At 40.6% G+C, this 20,054-nt stretch overlaps 2 protein-coding genes across 2 annotated transcripts in view; one reads left to right on the top strand and one right to left on the bottom strand.

Annotated features, from left to right (window-relative positions):
- Positions 1 to 4,644: 4,644 nt before the first annotated feature.
- LOC138203427 (N-lysine methyltransferase SMYD2-like) lies at positions 4,645 to 15,159 on the top strand. The gene is made up of 12 exons (XM_069158266.1): positions 4,645 to 4,876; positions 6,105 to 6,168; positions 7,129 to 7,239; positions 7,338 to 7,398; positions 8,968 to 9,092; positions 9,308 to 9,375; positions 10,109 to 10,211; positions 10,909 to 11,019; positions 11,210 to 11,330; positions 11,791 to 11,965; positions 12,737 to 12,845; positions 13,129 to 15,159. Exons 1-12 carry the CDS (start codon positions 4,707 to 4,709, stop codon positions 13,207 to 13,209), a joined length of 1,299 nt encoding a protein of 432 aa, XP_069014367.1. The 5' UTR covers positions 4,645 to 4,706; the 3' UTR covers positions 13,210 to 15,159.
- LOC138203426 (tyrosine-protein phosphatase non-receptor type 14-like) overlaps positions 13,857 to 20,054 on the bottom strand; it is a 38,026-nt gene continuing 31,828 nt past the window's right edge. The window contains exons 16-20 of the mRNA XM_069158265.1: positions 19,562 to 19,780; positions 17,943 to 18,071; positions 17,405 to 17,639; positions 16,875 to 17,038; positions 13,857 to 15,889 (exon numbers count right to left, since the gene is read on the bottom strand). Coding sequence (XP_069014366.1) covers positions 15,761 to 15,889; positions 16,875 to 17,038; positions 17,405 to 17,639; positions 17,943 to 18,071; positions 19,562 to 19,780 — 876 coding nt within the window. The 3' untranslated portion in view covers positions 13,857 to 15,760. The remainder of the gene's footprint in view (positions 15,890 to 16,874; positions 17,039 to 17,404; positions 17,640 to 17,942; positions 18,072 to 19,561; positions 19,781 to 20,054) is intronic.

Here is a 20,054-nt window from a genome sequence, read left to right as displayed (position 1 = left end):
CTAAAGAGATCGTGTGCTGGAACAAGGGGGTTTCTTCCAAATCAAATCAGGTTCCTCTGATGTAATCAAGACGAGACGCCAGAGACGACGACATAATCTCCCACGGACATGCCTCCCTTGCTTGCACGTTATTAAAAAACGAGGAGGAACAAATCTTTAGATTGAAAGACTGGAAAAATGGAATTATAATAAATCGGGGGAAACTGGGGCAAGGTTGGATAAAGCCTTCAGATACAGATGAGGGACAAATCTTCACAGTGGTTCGGGGCTTGTATGTGCTTGTGTGTGTGTGCAAGCATGTGACAGAGACAGAGAGCAGGCACGCACACATGTACTGTAATGTGTTTGGCATGATTGATTATGAAATATTTCAATTTACTCAAGATCAAGTCCCTGACCTCGGCTCTCCCCGTCTACATCTGGGTAAAAAAAAAAAAAAAAAAAATCTGGAATTGTCCCATTAGAAATCACTGGGTGTGTCAGATAATCTGTCGGCATCTAAGGTGACTTCTGGCCCTTCATGGATGGGCTTCTCGGGCATTATAGGGTGCACTTACAATCAACACCCACATGATGGCACAATGTGACAAAAGTAGACACCAACTAGGCTCTTGAAGGCTCCTTCTATTAATCTGACCATGTCTGATTTCCATGAAGAACAAAGTGACACAAATTGTGCACGATGTAATCAAGTCCAGTGTTGTTACAGATCAATATTCAACCATGAATTATTTGAACTGACACCCAAAAAGAGCTGCCACAACATAAATAATTAACCTGTGCTCATGGCGAGAGCAGTCAAGCCTCATGATATTCTCGGCTTTTACCACCAGGTGGCCTCGTTGAGTTGCAGTAAAAGTACCACAAAACTATGGAGATGAACTGCAGACTTTTCTTGCTCAATCAGATGTTTGATATCAGAGTAAAAAAAAACAACTGGGGAATCATTGGGGAAGCTTCTTGGCTCTACTATGTCTTTAGGGTTTACAATGCTGACCATGAATTTAGTTTGTAGTTCATGGTCATTCCCTGTCCTCTGTCTACTGATAACAAATCATTAAAGAGTGGACAGGTGAGACAACAATAAGTTGTCTCTCACCTGTCCACTCTCTAATAAGGGCATAAAATACCCCAAAAATATATTAAAAAAAACATCTTTGCAAAAGCCTCCAGAATGCACTGCGATCATTTATAACAACAACGGCCCGTCATTTAAGGTAGAAGCACAATCCGTGATTCAATAGTTGGCATGAAATTGGAAAGAGTCAGAAAATACCCTGTACTGTCTCGAACCACAATGTGTGGATAGTGTCACAACACCTTCGTGACAGTTCACTGTCTGCTCGCATGTGATAAGCAGCAAACTCAATATGTCGCTGAAGACAGGCTGGAAATGAACATCAGGCCGTTTGTTATACCAGACACCACAATCCTCATTCAGACCCCTGACTGAACACCGCAGACACTCAGTGAAAGTGTGGCGGCACAAAGGACACAGAACTAACTGCACTATCTATAGAAATGTGCAATAAAAAAAATAGAAGTGGGTGAGAACAGTCACTTGGAGACTCACAGACGGCCTTTAACATACAAGACATGACAAAAAGACAGCTCTGCTAGACGCATTACTGAAGTACAGCAGTTCTAATGAAAGTATGTTCATGTGTTTCATTGTTTAAGTTATTACTAAACACATTAGCAGCAGAAAAACTGTTAACATAAACAGTGTTTAAAAATACACACTGAGGTGTCATTGTGTCTTTATTGCGGCCATTACTGCATTGCATCAGATTTAATTCTTTCTTCATATAATTTGTATTTTGTCCTACTGTTAGCTGCAGTTCTTGTTAAAAAAAAAAAAATGGATATTTGTACTTGCTTGCTTTTATTACTGTATTTTTCCATGTTTGTTTGTTTTCTCTGTAAGACAACAGAGTACCCTGAACGATGCCTCAGAATAACATTTATTTTGATTATGATTATTACAACTACAGTTCAGATGTGTCTATCCTGCTTTCCCATCGGTCTATTCTAGCCTGCCGTCTGATTGGTCGGCCAGTCATCACTGTAAAATTAGTTTCTGCAATACAATATTCAGCAGAGTAAAATGCTTGACTGACAAGGGAATAACTACAAAATGTGTACACATTTGCAAAGTTACTGGCAAAGTGTTTTAAATTATCTTCATTATCCTAAAAGAAAAATGTTACATAACCTCAAACCAAGTCTCCATTCAGGTCAACTTCATGCTGAGTGATGTTCAGTGTGAATATGTGGGCTATTTGGTCCCTGTTTTAAGACCATGTGGCAAAGTCTACGCAAAACGCTCTGCTTTTGGGGAGTCTGGCCTTTTCCTCTTTTTGTCATCCACCCGTTTCTTCGTGCTATCCATCTCCCTCTGGAATAATACTGTCTGAGCGAATTCCTCAAAGGGCATCTTGGGATTTTACAGTCCTTCTGCAGGAAACCTCTTCAAAAAAAAAAATTTAAAAAAAAGAAATGGATGGAGGATCCACCGGTGTACCACATATACAAAACAGACTTTGCCATCACCAGTCTGACCTTCGGTAAGTAGACTGTACTGTACTTGCAGCTCTCCACTTGTAGCTTTAGAGGGGGAGATGCTCATCATCGTGCTATCCTCTCCATCCTCATCCACCACTGTTGCAAAGACAAAAGTGAGTGTTAAATACAATAATTAGTCACCCTTTTTTTACAATGAATTAAAAACATTTGTCTCATGTCATGTATGTCAGGATCCCTGCGTGACCCCCCGTGGTTTTCCTCTTTGTTCTCCTCCATCTCCTTTCCTCATGTGTTCTGTCGTTCCCCGTGTTTGGTGTCGTCTGCCATGTGCTTTATGTTTTGGTCCGTGTCTGGAGGGTGTGGATTTCTCCGCCGGACACCTCCAGACACCTCCCACTCACACTGCAAAAACAATACTGTCCTGCAGGTTGAAATCCTCAGCCAGTGCTCCTGTATTTTAAGGAGTAGGTCATCCAAAAGTAAAGTGTAGTCCTTGTCCTCGTGTGCGTATCGATCTAAAAGTTGAGATTGTGGTCCGATGCGGCGTTTCAGACCGAGAATTGTGCGTTCGCGGTTTGTCGACAGGTGAGTCTAACAGGAAACAGGAAGTGCTCACCTGTTCACGTCACCTTTTACCTTTTAAATGATACAACTACACCTCTGAATGACATATGGGGTTTTTTAGTAGCCCTGTATTTCATGTGGGTTACACCGGCAACTGTAAATCAATTAACATTACGTACTTTAACGACTTTTTTCACACAATAGAATCAATAACCAAGGAGACATTTATAGTGTTTACGTAAAAGAAAAACAGTGTCAAGTAAATGGATGAATTTTTTTATTTTTTTTTCCTTTTTAATTTGATAATTCAACAAACACGATTTACCGGGTCATAAATGTGGAGATCTTGCCGGCCGGTGTTTTAATCCTGTTCCCGGGCAGACAATGAACCAAGTATGGTGGCGTGTGATGTCACAGCTCCCAAAAAAACGACAACGCAGAGCACACTGGTGGCCAAAAGTATATTACATCCGTTAGTGGTTTAGCACTACCATAGAGAATGAATGGGAAACGGTTTTATGGCGTTTTAGCAAAATAATGCTGAAAATTAATGTGATAGTCTGCTTTGTGCATATTTATTCTGAAATCATTTTTTTTTTATCTATCTTATTTCTTATATCTTATAAGTATTGTAAATATTTTTCATATTGTGTGCACGTTTTGGTTTTCTTTGCTGCTGTGACGACCGAATTTCCCCACTATGGGATTAATAAAATCTAATCTAATCTAATCTATAAAAAAAAAAAAAAAAAAAAAAAAAAATCCTCATTAGGAACATAGAAACAACACTTTTTATGCGGTATCGTAATACATTGCATGACCACAGATATACATTTAAGTCTCGTTTTCTCTATGAGCGATTTCTCAAAAGATTTTTCAGATCTGTAACTATATCACAGCAGATATAGCAATATATAATGAAAGCTGCAACCAGTGATATGCGGGAATACCGTGTGGGTTATTAAGGGTGGGTTATAGATTTGAGTTTTATATTGTATTAGTATGACTACTACAAACAGGAGTGGCTTACCCTTAGGAGGTCTCGCCCTCTGTGAACCAGGGTTTACCCTTTCAGGGATTGGCTCTCCGTGAATGTTGGCTTATTAAGTCTTATTAACTCGCCCTCAGTAAACCGTCAACCATGTGTGTTTTAATACATTACGTAATACATTACGGTAAGGGTACTCGGAGAAACCAAAAAAGGAGAAAGAAAGTTTCTCGTCACCTATTAAATTTTTTTTTTTTTTTCTGTAATATTTAATTTGGGATAATATGACTGGGTTGAAATGTTAAATGAGTGAATTTTCCCTTTTAAATTTCACAACAACCTTACATTTAAATCCCTTGATATATCAATCTATATGGTTATTTAAATCGATTTTTAGGTGTTATTGTGTGCTTTCTGCTTGTTTTGTTATTTTTCGTTGTATGATACTGTCACTGTGCCACTGTGAACTATTATTGGGAGGTGACGCCCCGGTATTTGGAGCTGGTGGTGCTGGTGGTGGTGGTGTGTGTGTGTGTGTGTGGGGGGGGGGGGGGGGGGGGGGGGGGGGCACATCCCACTTCTCTCCCAGGGCCACTCTGAAAGAAAACAGCCCGGAGGAGGAGGCACCATGACGGGCAGCATAGAGGGACTTGAGCGGTTTGACAGTCCGGGAAAGGGACGCGGTCTCCGCGTTACCAGACCCTTCAAAGTTGGAGAGCTGCTGTTTTCCAGCCAGGCGTACTCCTACGTGCTGTCAGTAAAAGAGAGAGGCTGCTACTGCGAGTTCTGCTTCACCAGGTAAAACTGCGGCTATATATATATATATATTTTAGCCCCTCATGCTGCGACAACTGTACTCATGTCTTCCTCTACTTCCCTTTTCACTTTAAATCGGACTTTGTTTACCAAACTACGTCATCATTTTTGCATAATTTAGCCACATAAGGCTCTTTGTCATAAAACATGTCACTCCATAAAAGCTATTCTGGTTTTACCTGTGGCTCATCTTTCTGAATGATGGTTCCTACACCTTCTTTCACATGTCTGCACACCCTCTCCGACACAGTGAATGGCACCGTGATTACATATTCTATTTGAATTCTTTAATAAGAAGGCATTTAATTGCAATCCTTAGTTTACTGGTCTCTGTCGTGATTCTACAGAAAACTTAACTTTGAATATAGCTGCATTTGTTCTTCTCAGGTCACTTCACACGCGCTAATAGTTTCATCATAAAGTTTGCAATCTAACAAGCCTTTTTTTGTTGTTTTGATTCATTCAAGGAGTCACGTAGCGCTGGCATATTTCAGGTCCCACCTGTCACTGAATTTTTCTCATGTAATTTAGCGGAAGCCATTATAAACTCATATCAAAGCTTGCTTTAACATAACACCGAAACAGATTAAAGTTGCATCCTAAAATAACGTTGTCCACAGTCTTTGGTGAAATGTCCAGCTTTACACAGTCCATGCTTCAACATTTTAAATTCATCGTGGAGGTAAAAGTCAGGGTTACAACTACGCTTTACAACACAGTACAACACTTATTTGGACTTGGTGTAAGTAGAGACTGAAAGTGTCTCAGAATTGACATTGGTCGACTTTTGGACAGCTTTACTGATTCAGTGTGTTAGAAAGACAGCTGCCGCGTCATAAGGTCGGCTCTATTAATACCGCAGAATGTTTTAAAGCTCTTCATTGCTATCAGTTACGGCAGGCCACGAGCAACTGCTGTTTCTCGTCTCGGCGTTATGGAGCAGGACGTTTTAAATGTCCATACGCACACTCGACACGACTGCTGTAGATGCTGATACACAACGAGATGCTCACATGCAGATACATTCACAAAACTGAAGGCTGTTCAGGGTGATATGTGGCAGGTAATTTGAAATCGTTGTAATGTGCAACGTTTGTCTATGAAAATAAATTGTACGATAATATATGGGGGTCTTTCAGTAACTTTTTGTATGATGCTCTGCATGCCATTCAGAGTCTAATAAAACCTTTTTTCTCCTTGTCATGTTTAGGAAAGAAGGCCTGGCAAGATGTGGGAAGTGCAAGAAAGCCTTCTACTGCAATGCGAAGTGCCAGGTAGGAAACACAGGGACCCAGTGACTCCTGTAAAGTCATGATCCCTCTGAACTTTTAAAGGGTAATGACACAAGATAAGAAGATTAATCCTACATAAACTGAAACTCTTAAGTTCAAAACTACTGTATTACATTATATTTCCCTTTTAGTAGCTGCTTCCTGCATGCTGTTATATGAGTTAAGTATCTCAACATTGACATGACATTTGGTCAAAACTTTCATTCATTGATTGTCAAATATCACGTCAGTTCATCAGAGTATAACTCTAAAAACCAATTGCCTGCTTCCTGTCACTCAGCATGCAGCGCATGGTGTAGCTAAGACCTAGTAAACGACCAGCTGATACAATACAGTTTGATTCCATGGTGCCACTTTAGAGGGATTTTAATTGGGTGTCATTATAAGTAAACCCAGATTGAGTCAAATGGAAAATAATGCATAGAAGAGTAGATTATGGATGGTGCGTGGCTCAATTTGTTTGCCTGATAGCTGCAGGTTCTTGTCGAGTGGGATTTCATGTCACTTTGAGAGTTCTGTGTGCTACAGTTTCCTTCCAGTCTGAAAACATGCAGCTCAGCTGAACTTGAGACTACAATTTGCTGACTGTGCGGTTTCATAAGAGTATAACATGTCTGAATGTAATGTTGCATTATAGTAAAGTGCGTATACAGTGTTGTTTGTAAGGTGGGAACGCTGGGACTAAGCTAGTAATTAAAGCCAGTTTGCCTATCGGAGTAAATGGCTGACATTAGATGAACACAGTGTGGATACTCCACCGTGCTGCGTCACGCTACAGCTGGTAGTGTCGCTGAGTCGCCAACTGTTCAGCCTTCTGATGTGGTGTGGGACATAAACTGTCAATATCTGGCTCTGCTGAAGATGCTCACATTTCAGTTGGCTTTAAACTAAGGGATCCCTCTTTCGTATGCTCTTCTAATATTCATGTATGTTTGTGTGTAGAAGGGGGACTGGCCCATGCACAAGCTGGAGTGTTCAGCAATGATTGCATTTGGAGAACACTGGTGCCCGTCAGATATGTCCCGCCTGGTGGCCCGGATCCTCGCCAAGAAGGTTGGACAGTTGATATAACACTGTCTTTCTGGAGTGTTGTCTGGCACGTGCTGTGGATCGTCAAGGTCATTTCTAATAATCATGCCTGTTTTCTGCAGAAAGCACAGAAAGAAAGATGTGTTTCTGAAAAGGTCTTGCTCATAGGAGAGCTGCAGTCACGTGAGTGATTTCTCCTTCATCACACCGCTATAAAAGCGATTCTTTTTTTTTATTTTACGCACTGTGACTCTGTGCTTCGGTCGTACATGTCGCCACATACCCCGGAGACGTCGCGTAGAGATCAGACCGAAGCACCCACAGCCACATCTATATATATCCTATAGATGTGGGTCAGATGGTGTTCACACAACCTAACATGCGTAACTACTTGAATGGTGAGCAGGAGCACTTTGGACACTTTGCCACACAGTGCTGCCTCCATGGGTGTCTGTCAAGTCAAAGGCTATTAGCTCAACTTCATCTTATTAAGAAAACTCAAAGGTCAAAATTATAAAAACATACATTCATTTAAATTTCCTGACAAATGTAAAAATATAGCATGTACACATATATACAACATAAATTGTATGTGGCATAAAAAAAGTCTCGGCAATTTTGCGAATAATAAAGGAGAACTCCACCAAATTTACATGTTACTTGTTGTTGTTGTTTTTTACAGGTCTTTGGGAGCAATACTCCACGTGTGAGAAAACAAAGTTGTATAAAACCTTTTGTGGCATCTGCAGAAGTTGGCACTGCAGTCTAAACGTTTTGACAATTATTATTTTTTTAAATCTGGTCATTAAGCTGTGCGTTTATCAGAATTCGCAGCTCGAGCCTACATTTGCTACTGCAAGTATAACACGCCTAAATCTCCAACCCAACTACTGGCCGATCAAGTTGGAAAAAAAATAAATCGTAAAAACATTTTATGAAATGTTTTAAAATGCTAAGTGTCTGAGGTGCCAGAATAAATTGACTGTGGTGTGACAGGTCAGTGATAAAACACACAAACAGTCTGGCAGAACAGTGAATGAAATGCTGGCACGTGTTCGTGTCTTGGCATAGTTGGAATGATGAAGGAAGATGGGCTGTTTAATCCTATCGATTTACAGCTCGAAGAGATTAACTGTATAAACGGAGGACAGCTTTTCTAAAGCAGCAATCAATATCAGAGTAGCTGAACTTGATCTGCTGTCTGCCAGTTGGATTGGATGTTGCTCAGATTGGCAGTGGATCTTAAAAGCGAGACATAAATCAGGTTAATTCTATAACAGCAGCTCCACGTAGTTGGAACATTCAGACACCTGCGGTATAAAGAGAAGGGGAGGGAAATAGTACTTTGAAATATTACTGGTTTATGCTTGAGGTAGCTTCAAACAACAGTAAGACATTAGGAAGTCAACTGCCTGCCACATCTTTCTCTCTAGAGTCTAGACTATCTGGAAAGGCTTTCTGATATATATTTACATAGCTGACCCTACCAATGACTGCACCCAAACTACAATTTCATTTGGCTAAAGACAAGACAGCCACATTAGGTTCGTATGTTCGGCCACTATCTCAACTCTTAACCTTGAGCCTGGCGACACCTGGTTTTATATTAAAGACAACTATCATTTAAAGTGTCCACAGCAACAGCACACTGCTGAAAACGAGCGTTCGTGATATCCCGGTTAATACGAGTTTGAGGACAAAGACACGTTTGAACATTTTAAATCCAAATGTCCATCACTCTTATCGATACAGACCTGGAGGATGAAGATAACGAGAGAAGAGAGATGACTGAGGCAGACATTGCTGGACTGCATCGCTTTTGCTCCAAGCATTTGGAGGTGCCTGAGCACAAAGACCTGCTCACACTCTTCTCCCAGGTACTAAACACACACACACACACACACACGCACACACACACACACACGCACACGCACACACACACACACACACACACACACACACACACACGCACACACACACGCACACGCACACGCACACACACACACACACACACACACACACGCACACGCACTGCTTTTCACCGTCTCAAGTCGGTAACTCTTCTGACCCTCCCGTGTGCTTTATTCAACAGGTTGCCTGTAATGGTTTCACAATAGAGGATGATGAACTTTCCCACATGGGTACAGCCATCTATCCAGAGTAAGAAGGAAAACTCACATGCACGTATAAAAGAGCACATTTGATGAGCGCAGTACTGTTTCATCAACACATGTACACGTACAGTACATTACTCGATGCACTCCTTACTCTTCGTCTCGGTGTTTTTTTTTTTTTTTCTCTTAGCGTCTTTGGATATCTGTTAGTTCATTTTATTTGAGGACAATGGTGATTTCACCGGGATTCCAGTCATCAATCTTAAAGAGAAGGACAATGTGACAAACACACATCACAGAAGACAACAAACAATGAACCCTAATTACACGGCAAACTGCTCCAACAAACCACTTTACTCTGCTACAATTAGCAGTATGAGTTCTTGTTTCAGTCCTCAGAGCAAAATGTAACAAAAAAGGCCAGAGTCACTTCCAACGAGACAACGTTTCTTGTCCAGTTGGTCATTTGGTGGTAAAATCGGCTCCCTGCTGTGGCTGAGGCTGTTTAGTTGTGAAATTGGCCAGGTGAAGGTGAATTTGCTCTCTCAGCTCTTTGTTGAGGTATTTTCAGGCTGCCACATGGGTATTAACAAGGTCACAAACATATTTCAGGGACACTCAAGACCTTTATGCAAGCGTGGCTGCGAAGTCATTATGTCATTGCTGTGAGGAATAATAAATCTCAATACTCCCACCTTACCCATTGTAAGAAAGGGAAAGTAGAGAGTGTTATTTTTTATTCTAAACTCGTTTCTTTCTCTTGATGTCTCTCCCCACAGTGTTGCACTAATAAACCACAGCTGTCTTCCCAGCGTCATAGTCACATTTACCGGGACATCGGCAGAGATTCGGGCGGTACGGGACATGAAACCTGGAGATGAAGTGAGGAAAAGAGACAGCTGTCTTTAAAGGGTGTTGGGTCTTGTTCTTTTTGTATTTATTTTAAGTGAGTGTGCAGGAAGCAGTCATACTTCATACATTAGGGCAGAGAGCGTGAAACATGCTGGTGCTATTAGGTCCGTGCGATTCATTTGTTGATGTGATCAGCCTGAAATTATACCAGTGAAAGAAGATCCATTATCATTACACAAAATGAGTTTTAAGGCCGGAGCTCTCTGAACATTTTCCTTTAAATAATAGTTACAAGCAGAAGACAATGAGCTTAGCATAAAGACTGGAAACAAGAGGAAACCGCTAGCGTGCCAAAAGTAACGAAATCCACCAACCAACACCTCTAAAAGTAATGAACACGTTACATCTGGTTTGTTTAATCAGGATAAATATCTCTAGCAAGAGAGCATACAACTACATTTCCCAAAATGTTGAATCATTCCTTTGAATATCCGTAGATTTTGAAAAGAAAGTGTGTGTGTGTGTGTGTGTGTGTGTGTGTGTGTGTGTGTGTGTGTGTGTGTGTTGTTTGAAGCGAGGATGCAACATCTGATTTAAGCTGGGTTATTTTCAGACGGACCTTCAGCCTTCATTTTAGAAGCTATCTGGTGGCAAACAACAGGAAAAATGTCAAGGACGCTGAACGGGCTTTATTTTCAATTTGTATGCGTGTTGTTTCTCCTTGTAGGTGCTCATCAGCTACATCGACCTCCTCTATCCAACAGATGACCGCAATAACAGGCTGAGAGAGTCCTATTACTTCACCTGTGACTGCCAGGAATGTAAACAGAAGTCCAAAGTAAGAACCAATAAAGAGTGAAGTGAGTGAATAAAGGCTAAATAAAATGGAATGCATTTTCTTTTTTTTTTAAAGGGTGCACTTGTGTTCCTGAAACACGCTTTATCCCAAAAGTTATATACAAATGCAATTCTATCTAATCCAGAAACTGCACTTCACTAATTTCTCCCCGTCCTGTCTTCACCTGTAGGACAAGGCAAAGTTAAAAGTACGCAAACGGAGTGACCCCATCGAGCAAGACGTCATCAACAACATGGTGCGCTACGCCAGGAAAACTATCCGAGAGTTTCGGGCCTTCAAACACACAAAAAATATCCTTTGGTGTCAATGATTATTATTTTAGTGTTGTACAGTTCATATTCACTCTCATTTCAAATTATAAGCCCTTTTGTGTTTTATATGCAGTTCAGCCATATACCAGGTTTTGAACTAATCTTGTTTAAAGAACAAGACGATCAAAAACCGCCGAATTATAAACTAGAAAAATCCTCACGATATTTATATATATTCCGTAGTCATTAAGCTTCTTTATGAGCCCATCAGAGCGCAACAGTTAAACTTGACTTTCCTCCTCTTCATTACTCCTCAGTATTTATACGATATGATAAGTGCACATTTTCACATTGGCTGAAGAAAAGTTAGGATTCTGAGATAGCAAAGCTAACTTTATTCCTCCCAGACATCCAAAGCATCTGGTTAAATGATCAGAAGCCTTTCTGACTGCTCTGTCAAACGTCAGCTTCTGTTGATGCAGCCTTGACTCGGTGTTACCCCCTGGTGAGCTGCTGGAGATGTGTGAACACAGCCTGGAGAAAATGGGCGCAGTCTTTGACAACTCCAATGTGTACATGCTCCACATGATGTACCAGGCCATGGGGGTTTGTCTCTACATGCAAGATGCAGATGGAGCCATCAGATATGGCGAGAAGATCCTCAAACCTTACAGGTACTAAGAAACATTAAAAAAAAAAAACCCATTCTGCTACAGTTTCTAACTGTGTGACGCACTAATCAGATATCATGGATTTCAGCATTCCAGATGAGTAAAATTTTCATGTAATTCTATTGACTTTATTCCGAGACGGTGTAAATTTATCATTTAAGTAAATCTTTGCTTAAATAAACTATTCAAATTCTATCAGTACATTTGGATTGTTTGATAAATCACACCAGAATGAAACAGCACCAGCATGCCATTTAGGTTTTATGACTCAAAACTCGGAAGCAGCAGCTTTTGCAAGGCATTATGGGCATTGTAGGATCAATTCAGTGTTTTGGGAGTTTGACCCATACTAGGGACTCAAAATCAGGGTTTATTAGTCTCTGCTGATTTGAGTTGGTAAAATTAGTCTTTTTTAAGTTCCTCAATTTCATGGATGACTGAGTTGACTGTCACAAACCATTGGGGTTGTCTTTAAAGTTATATAATACTGCGATCCTGTCTTTTTAAGTAGCACACATAAGTATACATTTAATAATTTTGAAAACGTATGAAGTGAACCTAAGATATCTTACCGGCTGTACAATGTTTGAAAAACGGGTTTCACCTTCTATGTGCATCGGGATTTCAGTGCAGTAAGACCATACAATCCAAAATAAGTAGCTTGGGTTTTCTGGTAATACCAGTGCATTAAAATGCTATGCTAAGATGTCATTATGAAATTACTTTTTCAATGATTTGAGTAAAACAAATATATATGATGTATGTGCAATGCAGCCAGCTGTATCCACCCTACTCCTTGAATGTGTCCTCCATGTACCTGAAGTTGGGCCGACTGTACATGGGACTGGAGAGGCACTCAGCGGGCATCAGCGCTCTCAAGAAGGTAACATGACCTGCGGAGGTTTTATATCGGACTGCAACTCAAATTCATCAGCTACGGATGCTTAATTTTGACACAAAGCAATCTGCTAAATTTTTAAATGTAATATAAATACAAGAACTTTGGCAGAATTGGAAATTTAAACATTAAAATGTCTAAACAAGGAAGAGGAAACGCTACACATTTTAGTTGAAATTACTAAGGTTCAGTATCCAGACCTCAAAATAATGTACATAAGAGCTTGCTGTAAAGTGTTTTAAAATGATATTTGTTTGTGTGTACACAGGCAATCGCTATAATGGAGGTGGCTCACGGGAAGGATCACTTCTACCTCGCAGAGTTGCACAAAGAGATGGTGCGAAAATGAAGAGAACGGAGAAAAAAAGACAACTAATCCCTGTGGACTGCATACACTCCTTTGATTAGGAGCTTTACAGAACTGTACACACTTACTTTTCTTTTTGGTCCTAAAGTCAAGATGGAAAGCATTTGAGTTTTTAACGCAGTTTTATGCAAATAACTTCTTTTTTTTTGGAGGTTTATCTTTTTACAAAAGTGTTTTATATGCAAGAACCTGTTTTTTGAGAGCAGGATACTTTTGTAAGTAAGCGAGCATTTAATTTGCAGATGCGTGAACTTTTTTTTTCTTTTTAAATCATGCTAATAATCAAAATTATTTTACGAATGAATAATTTTGTTTTGGCTTGTGATTGACAAGTCAGGGGAACCCTCTAATCCATCAGAGTCGAGTTGTTTACATTTGTTTGTGGGGGGTCAACAGCAACACAATCCCTGTCAGCCAATCAGGACAGCTGCCTCACCACAAGGGGCCTGTTAAAGCTGCAGACTGTGTCCTGTCACAATGGAGGGGCAGAGTGCCGTTTGTATGAACACCTTATGTTACCGCTCCGCATTAAACAGCGTTTCTCTTTTGAGTGACGCCCTCTCAAACACAATATTTCCAGCTAAGTAAAGGGTTCCAAAGCTCACAAATAAAACGATGTGGCCAAAGTCTTAAAGAAAATAAGGCTTTATTGCATAATAAGCAAGTACAACAGCTTCATACATGTGTGGGGCGAGAAAACAAAAGACTTGATGCACTGAAAATGCATATACAAAACGTATGTACACATTACTTTGAAACGTATTTGGGAATTTTGCCAAAAAAGAAAACTTTGAGGGGAAAAATTAAATATAAACAAACAGTGGAATGCCTCGAGAAAATACTGTCAAAGAAAACAGAAGTGCAACAAAACACGTATATGTCGAGAGAGCATAAAGCTTATACTTATCTGAGAATATATACATTGAAATATAAAAATGCATGCATAGTTTATTATGTTGCGGTATTTTAAGGGTACCAAGTCGAGAAAAGAAACTATGTACAACACTGGTAGAAATCTTTTTTTCACATGCCCATTATTTACAGTTATGTTGGACACGGCTGGCTTTGCATTAGGATTCAGAAAACTCTATCTGATGTAATATGTAGAAGGAAATTCTTCACAATGTAATTTTCTACACAGGAACATGGCAACACGTTCATCTGTTGGGTTTGGAATAGATTATTAAAAATGGCGGCCTTTTGTTTTTCTGGTAAAGTGTTGTGTCACTTTTATCCTTCAAAAATACCAAGGCATCTGTATTTCCTCCTGCCAGATCCTTACCTGAGAGTTAGGTAAAAGATCTGAAATGTTAAAAGTTGTTCCAGACATTAAATACTGATTTTTAAAGATTTCATCTTTGGAGGTACAAAAAAAAGTAATCAAATTCACTGAAAACTCTTCATAAATAAAGAGCTTAAGAATATCAGCCAGGCAGCTTCTCCTCATTACATATTTCAATAAGGCACAACAATACAGTATTTACTGGATATGGACACAGTTTTCTTTTGGCCACACATTAAAACAGTGAAATTACCTTATTACCAAAACTTCTCTGAAATTTGGACAACCCCTTTCAGCTTTTTGAAATGTTTTGGGGAATGAAACATGATGAGACCCTTTTATACACAGTCTATGGAGAAGACACATCTGATCCCAAGCAGCTCTGAGCCAAATAAAAAGTCATTGCTGAAGTGTATTTTGTGTTTGCATGTAAAACAGGGAGCTTAATAGAAATGTCTAAACTGAGGCATGGGAGAAATTTTTTTTAAAAATAGTGAAAATTAAGACAAGTTCAAAAGATCAACATGCTTGCTGATGGCAAAGGTGACCACAGTCTTTATAGAAATAAATAAAAACATTTGTTACAATGTTGAAGTAAATACTTGCTGTATTAATCAATACTCTGTTAAAAATAAAGGAACATTTTAGAACAGTGATTTTAAGAATACTTTTGTTTGGCAAACTCTTTCAGAGTTATAGAGTATAGTAATAATACTGCTGCCACCTACTGTTCATGCAGCATAATGCCATTTCTAACAATAAAAAAAAAAAAAAGGGAAATGTAGCAGGGAGGCAATCTCTCTGAACTGAAACTGAGATTTAATTTCTCAAGACGTTTCTTAAGAAATCTGAAGAACATACAGGGCATGTAGACAAACCAACACATTTACACCTGCAGGCAAGACAAGCTGCGTACTTACCTGACCTGTACGGAGGACATGCACTGATATGCATGCTCCGCACAGAAAGACCAGGCCCAAGATTAAAGGGAAATACCAAACTAAATGTCAATACAGTGATTAGGAGAAATGGTTGTCGAATTCTATACAGACCTACGCAGATCTTTTCCTCCCTTGAGGTGAGTGTTTGAAAATCCACTAGAGTTCACAGAAACACAAACTCAACATGAATCTGTGGATCTGCTTCCCACCAGCTATCAGTCTACTCTGATGATCACTTTGTAAGTACCGTCGTCATCATCTGGTGCCATAATGCCGCATCTTGTAAGTTCAAAGGTCAGGGGTACCCAGCTCAAATGAGGCGAGAGTTCTTGAGGAACTGGATGAGGACCTGGTAGACAAAGTTATACTGAGAGATGGTCTGCACCATCAGCATCCTCTGCTGCCTCAGCTCTGATAACATGGTGGGAACCTCCACTGGCTGAAGGGGAGGGAAGAAACAGAGGAAGGAAGGTTAAACAATAAATAAATGTAAAAAGAAAAAAAGAAAGAGAAGTGAGAGTCAGTCCTTTAGGGGTGTACACTGGAAAACTGGTTGTCAACAAGTGGGTTGTGGGACAGTTTTGAGAGGGTGGTGGATGCATATGTGAAAAAAATATAAGCTGTCAACGTCTTATTTTAATGTCTACGGAGCTTCTGCGGTGTCATACAGTTTACTTAGATTGTTGAAACCTGATGAGCATCTACAGTTTAAACTTGTTTGAAAAACACTTGTGCCTATAGTTCAAGGTGAGTCTGCCTTTTTAATTCATTGGATTTTTTTGCCCGAGTTGCACTTTTGTTGCTCTTTTTATTTCATGTTTTTAACAGCTCGTGAAGGCCCTTGTATATTACTGCACTTTCTTTTGTGAAATAAATTTGAGTGAAAGATGCAAATTTTAACCAATGTGGGTCGCAATTTAATGACGAAGGAAAAATATGAATCCCGAGTCGAGACTAATTGAGAACCATGGCTGTAAAACATACTTTGCTGAGGTGTTACTGCGCTGCACATGCATGTGCACGAATGCGGGCTGGAAAGAGACACCCTCCCTCTATCTAGGGTTACATCAAACGTCCATTAACTTCCTGTATTTGCGTTTCCTTGCTACAAAGAGTTCAGATAAAAAAAAAAAAAAATTAAAAAAAAGAGATCGTCTGTGGATTTCTCTGGCTTGCACACTAGAAGCAGAAAGTGCAAATATTGTTTCGCAAAAGTCGTGCACAAGTGATCGACTGGCTTCACAAAGAGAAATATCTCGATTTACCAAATAAAAGACCTACTTGTAAATTTGTATGACCTGCGACTGTCAAAACCTGGTGATTCTAAAAATGTCCAACAGCTTGATTGAAATGTATTTACCACCCATTTACACTGCTGAAGCTGCAGCCTTGACTGCAGCCTTGTAAGGTAACTGTCCACTCACCTCATTGTGCTCCAGGCAGCTGATCATGAGCTCAGTCAGGATGACCACTCCGGTGCGACCCACGCCGGCACTGCAGTGCACCACGACGGGCGGATTGAGGCTCTTTGAGGTGTCCAGCATGGAGTTAGTGTGTCTCCTCACAGACTGGATCTCCTCTAGGTATGCTGCAGGAAAGAAGGAGACAAAAATGAGGTGTGTGTCCAGCAAGCTGAAGAAAGAATTTGTTCAATATAGTCTTTTGTTGCTTGGTGTATAATAATACGTTTCTAGCGTAGGGCTTCTTTGAAAGCATATAAACCCAGACTTTATACTCGGTTAAGATAATTGTCTGCTGGCTCTTTAATTATATTTAGCATACAGACAAGATAGGTGTCAATCCTTTTGGCTAACTATCTGCAAGAAACTGAATAAGCCGATTTCACAAAATGTTGAACTATTCCTTTACTCACACTTTAACTAGTGAAGGTACATTCATTGTTTCAACACTTTCTGCTTTTTTTTTTTAATAATGATAACACAATCCCACTCACAGAGAAATCCCAGTACATATTCAGGGCAGCCCTGCTCAGGCCAGTCAGTGTACTGCAGGTGCCAGACCGTCCTTTCCTGACCAGACAGCAGGTGTTTGACCTTTAACCCCGTGGTGGCGTAGCAGCCCGAGTCGGTGCGGAATTTGGTGGTCACCTTGAACTTGCCGTGAGTGGCCGAGTTGTGTTTGGAGCCCAGTTTGGGCCAGTAGCGGTGACTCTTGGACCTGCCACCCTCCTGGATGGGATGGATGGATGGGATGGATGGATGGATGGATGGATGGATGGATGGATGGGGGACAAGTGCGGGAGGAGAAATGATTCATGGGTGAAGTGAAGGAAGAAAAATACAGGAAGCGAAATAGATCTAAAATAGATGTAAACGATCAGATTCGACACATAAACACAAAGACACGGGGACACACACACTCTCACTGTCATTCGGTTTCTCACACAGAGCTGTCAGCCACTGAAAAATATCGACATAGATATGCGTGTACCCTGTGTGTGTGTGTGTGTGTGTGTGTGTGTGTGTGTGTACCTCTTCAGCAGTAACCATGGCGATGACGTTGACCCCCTGCTCCCAGACCATCTGCCAGAAGTCGGCACAGGTGTTGGCTAACGGACCCTGGGTGGCAATGTAGTGCCATTCCTCCCCTCTGATCATGACCTGGGAAACACACACACACACACACACACACACACACACACACACACACACACACACACACACACACACACACACAGAATCCATTAGTGGAGATTATCGTGACCACAGTGCCTTCATGTGTGTAGACAAAGAAATCTGCTGACCAAAAATCTAATTAAAATTTAACAAAAGCTAAAAATTTGCATGAATTTATATGGCAAATTATATTGCATGGTTACATCACAAATTCAGCTCTCGTAAAGACATTGACAATAATCGCATCCACCACTGGAGGGCAGTATAAACACCTTTTATTTTTGCCCACAGTGGGGCCTCGTTTTCGTCATTTCTAACGCCGTCAACTCTTCTCTGGCTTTCTTCCGTTTCCCCTCATTAATAATCATAAAGCCACACACAGCTCTGAAACGTTTTCCACCCTCAACACGCTCCAACCACAAAAACTTCAGCAGCATTACATAATGAGCATGTCTCAGCTGATTCCTCAGGCCACCTCGTGACTGTAAACACTGTATTAAGAGATGGATGGGGAATAAACAAGGCCTTTTGTTCTGCGGCAGCTACCTTAAATGACAGGGAAGTAAGAGGGTTACACCGTGATAGGCAGTGATTCAGTGCTGCTTTGGTGTTCACACTTGCGTACACACGAAACGCAGACTCATGCATACACACAAGCTTGTGCGCGCACACACTGTTTGCAGCTCAGCATGAATAGAGGGCCAGTGAGAGCAACTCAGGTTGCTTAAGAGGGTTTTGGAGTTTGGACAACATTCTTCGGGAATTCCACGAGCTCGGAGAGCTTAAAAGCCCAAACAGCACTCAATAGCTGCCTTTCATCCTTTCCTCCGAGCCATTCCCCGCTTGGAAATGACCACAACAAAGACGGGAAGAAAAACCGAACGCATCAAGTCTATGCTCTTTGTTTTAGTTTAGGTGGTTTGTCGCGAAAACACGTTGAGACTGTTTAAGAGCCACACAGATCGACTTAACTTTCATGATATTTTATCAATAAATTTGACTTTTTTTCCTTTTTAAATATTATTTTTCTTCTACGTTAAGTTTCCATTGAAAAGCGACAGGTGATGAGTTCTGAAATTCAGGAGGTTTTTCTCAGTAAACGAGCCACCAGAAACATGTTGTGTGACGTAAAATGAATTTTGTTTAAGATGCACCAAAGAATCAAGTGCTGATTTACGGGTTTAGCTTTTTAGATTAAATAAACCATTTAAAAACTCATGGAATTGTCAAAAAATAAAACAAAACCCCAAAAAGTACTCTTTGTATATTGACATTTTAGAGCTACAGTATGAGGGTATGTACATCCCATCTATCTCCAAAATGTACGTGGGTCAATAAATACACAGTATGCAAAAAAATATGAAAAAACAACAACAGAGAAGGCCTTAAATCAGTTGAATAAAAGTCACGTGGTGTCGGGCACTGTGCTGTACTTTTACACTTTTTAACATTTTAGCGGGACACGTGGAGCGCACCTTGATGTGTGAGGCATTAATGTAGCCCGTGTTGTTCTCCTTGTTGGGCACAAGCTCAACCCGATTCTCTTCGTAGGGAACGACGTCACGGAAACGGTTGCGCTCCGAGTTTTCGGGCAGAGTTGCTGTCGTGAGGACGCAGTCGGACCTCTTTTTGGGCACCTGCTCGTACTCAGTGAAGACCCGCTCTTCTTCCAGCTTCAACTCCAAGGTCTTACACTGGAGAGAGAAAAAGAAAGAAAGCAAAGAGGAGGTGGGGTTAGTCACTGAATACCAAGCAACACTTCATTCAGAGGATTCAGCCCCCTCAAGGCTTTTATCCGTTTACATTCCACCATAGCCAAGAGACCATTCAGACCAGAACAATCCGGCTATCTCATTATATTATACGTCCACATTTCTGAACTCGATGTCACTCACAGCTGAATACTGACTTCGATATAGAAGAACTCAAAGTATTTAAAGTGCATCAGCACAACTGTAAACGGGTCGA

The sequence above is a fragment of the Embiotoca jacksoni genome, unplaced genomic scaffold (genome assembly GCF_022577435.1).
Source record: "Embiotoca jacksoni isolate LCO1_2020_lvr unplaced genomic scaffold, fEmbJac1.0.p SCAF_23, whole genome shotgun sequence".
Classification (NCBI taxonomy): Eukaryota; Metazoa; Chordata; class Actinopteri; family Embiotocidae; genus Embiotoca; species Embiotoca jacksoni.
This window is presented reverse-complemented; position numbering and strand designations above follow the sequence as displayed.

Coding starts and splice junctions, on each gene's coding strand:
- LOC138203427 (XM_069158266.1), top strand. CDS start 4,707: ATGACGGGCAGCATAGAGGGACTTGAGCGGTTTGACAGTCCGGGAAAG. Junction 7,399..8,967: donor CATAGGAGAGCTGCAGTCAC/GTGAGTGATTTC, acceptor TTATCGATACAG/ACCTGGAGGATGAAGATAAC. Junction 10,212..10,908: donor ACATGAAACCTGGAGATGAA/GTGAGGAAAAGA, acceptor TTCTCCTTGTAG/GTGCTCATCAGCTACATCGA.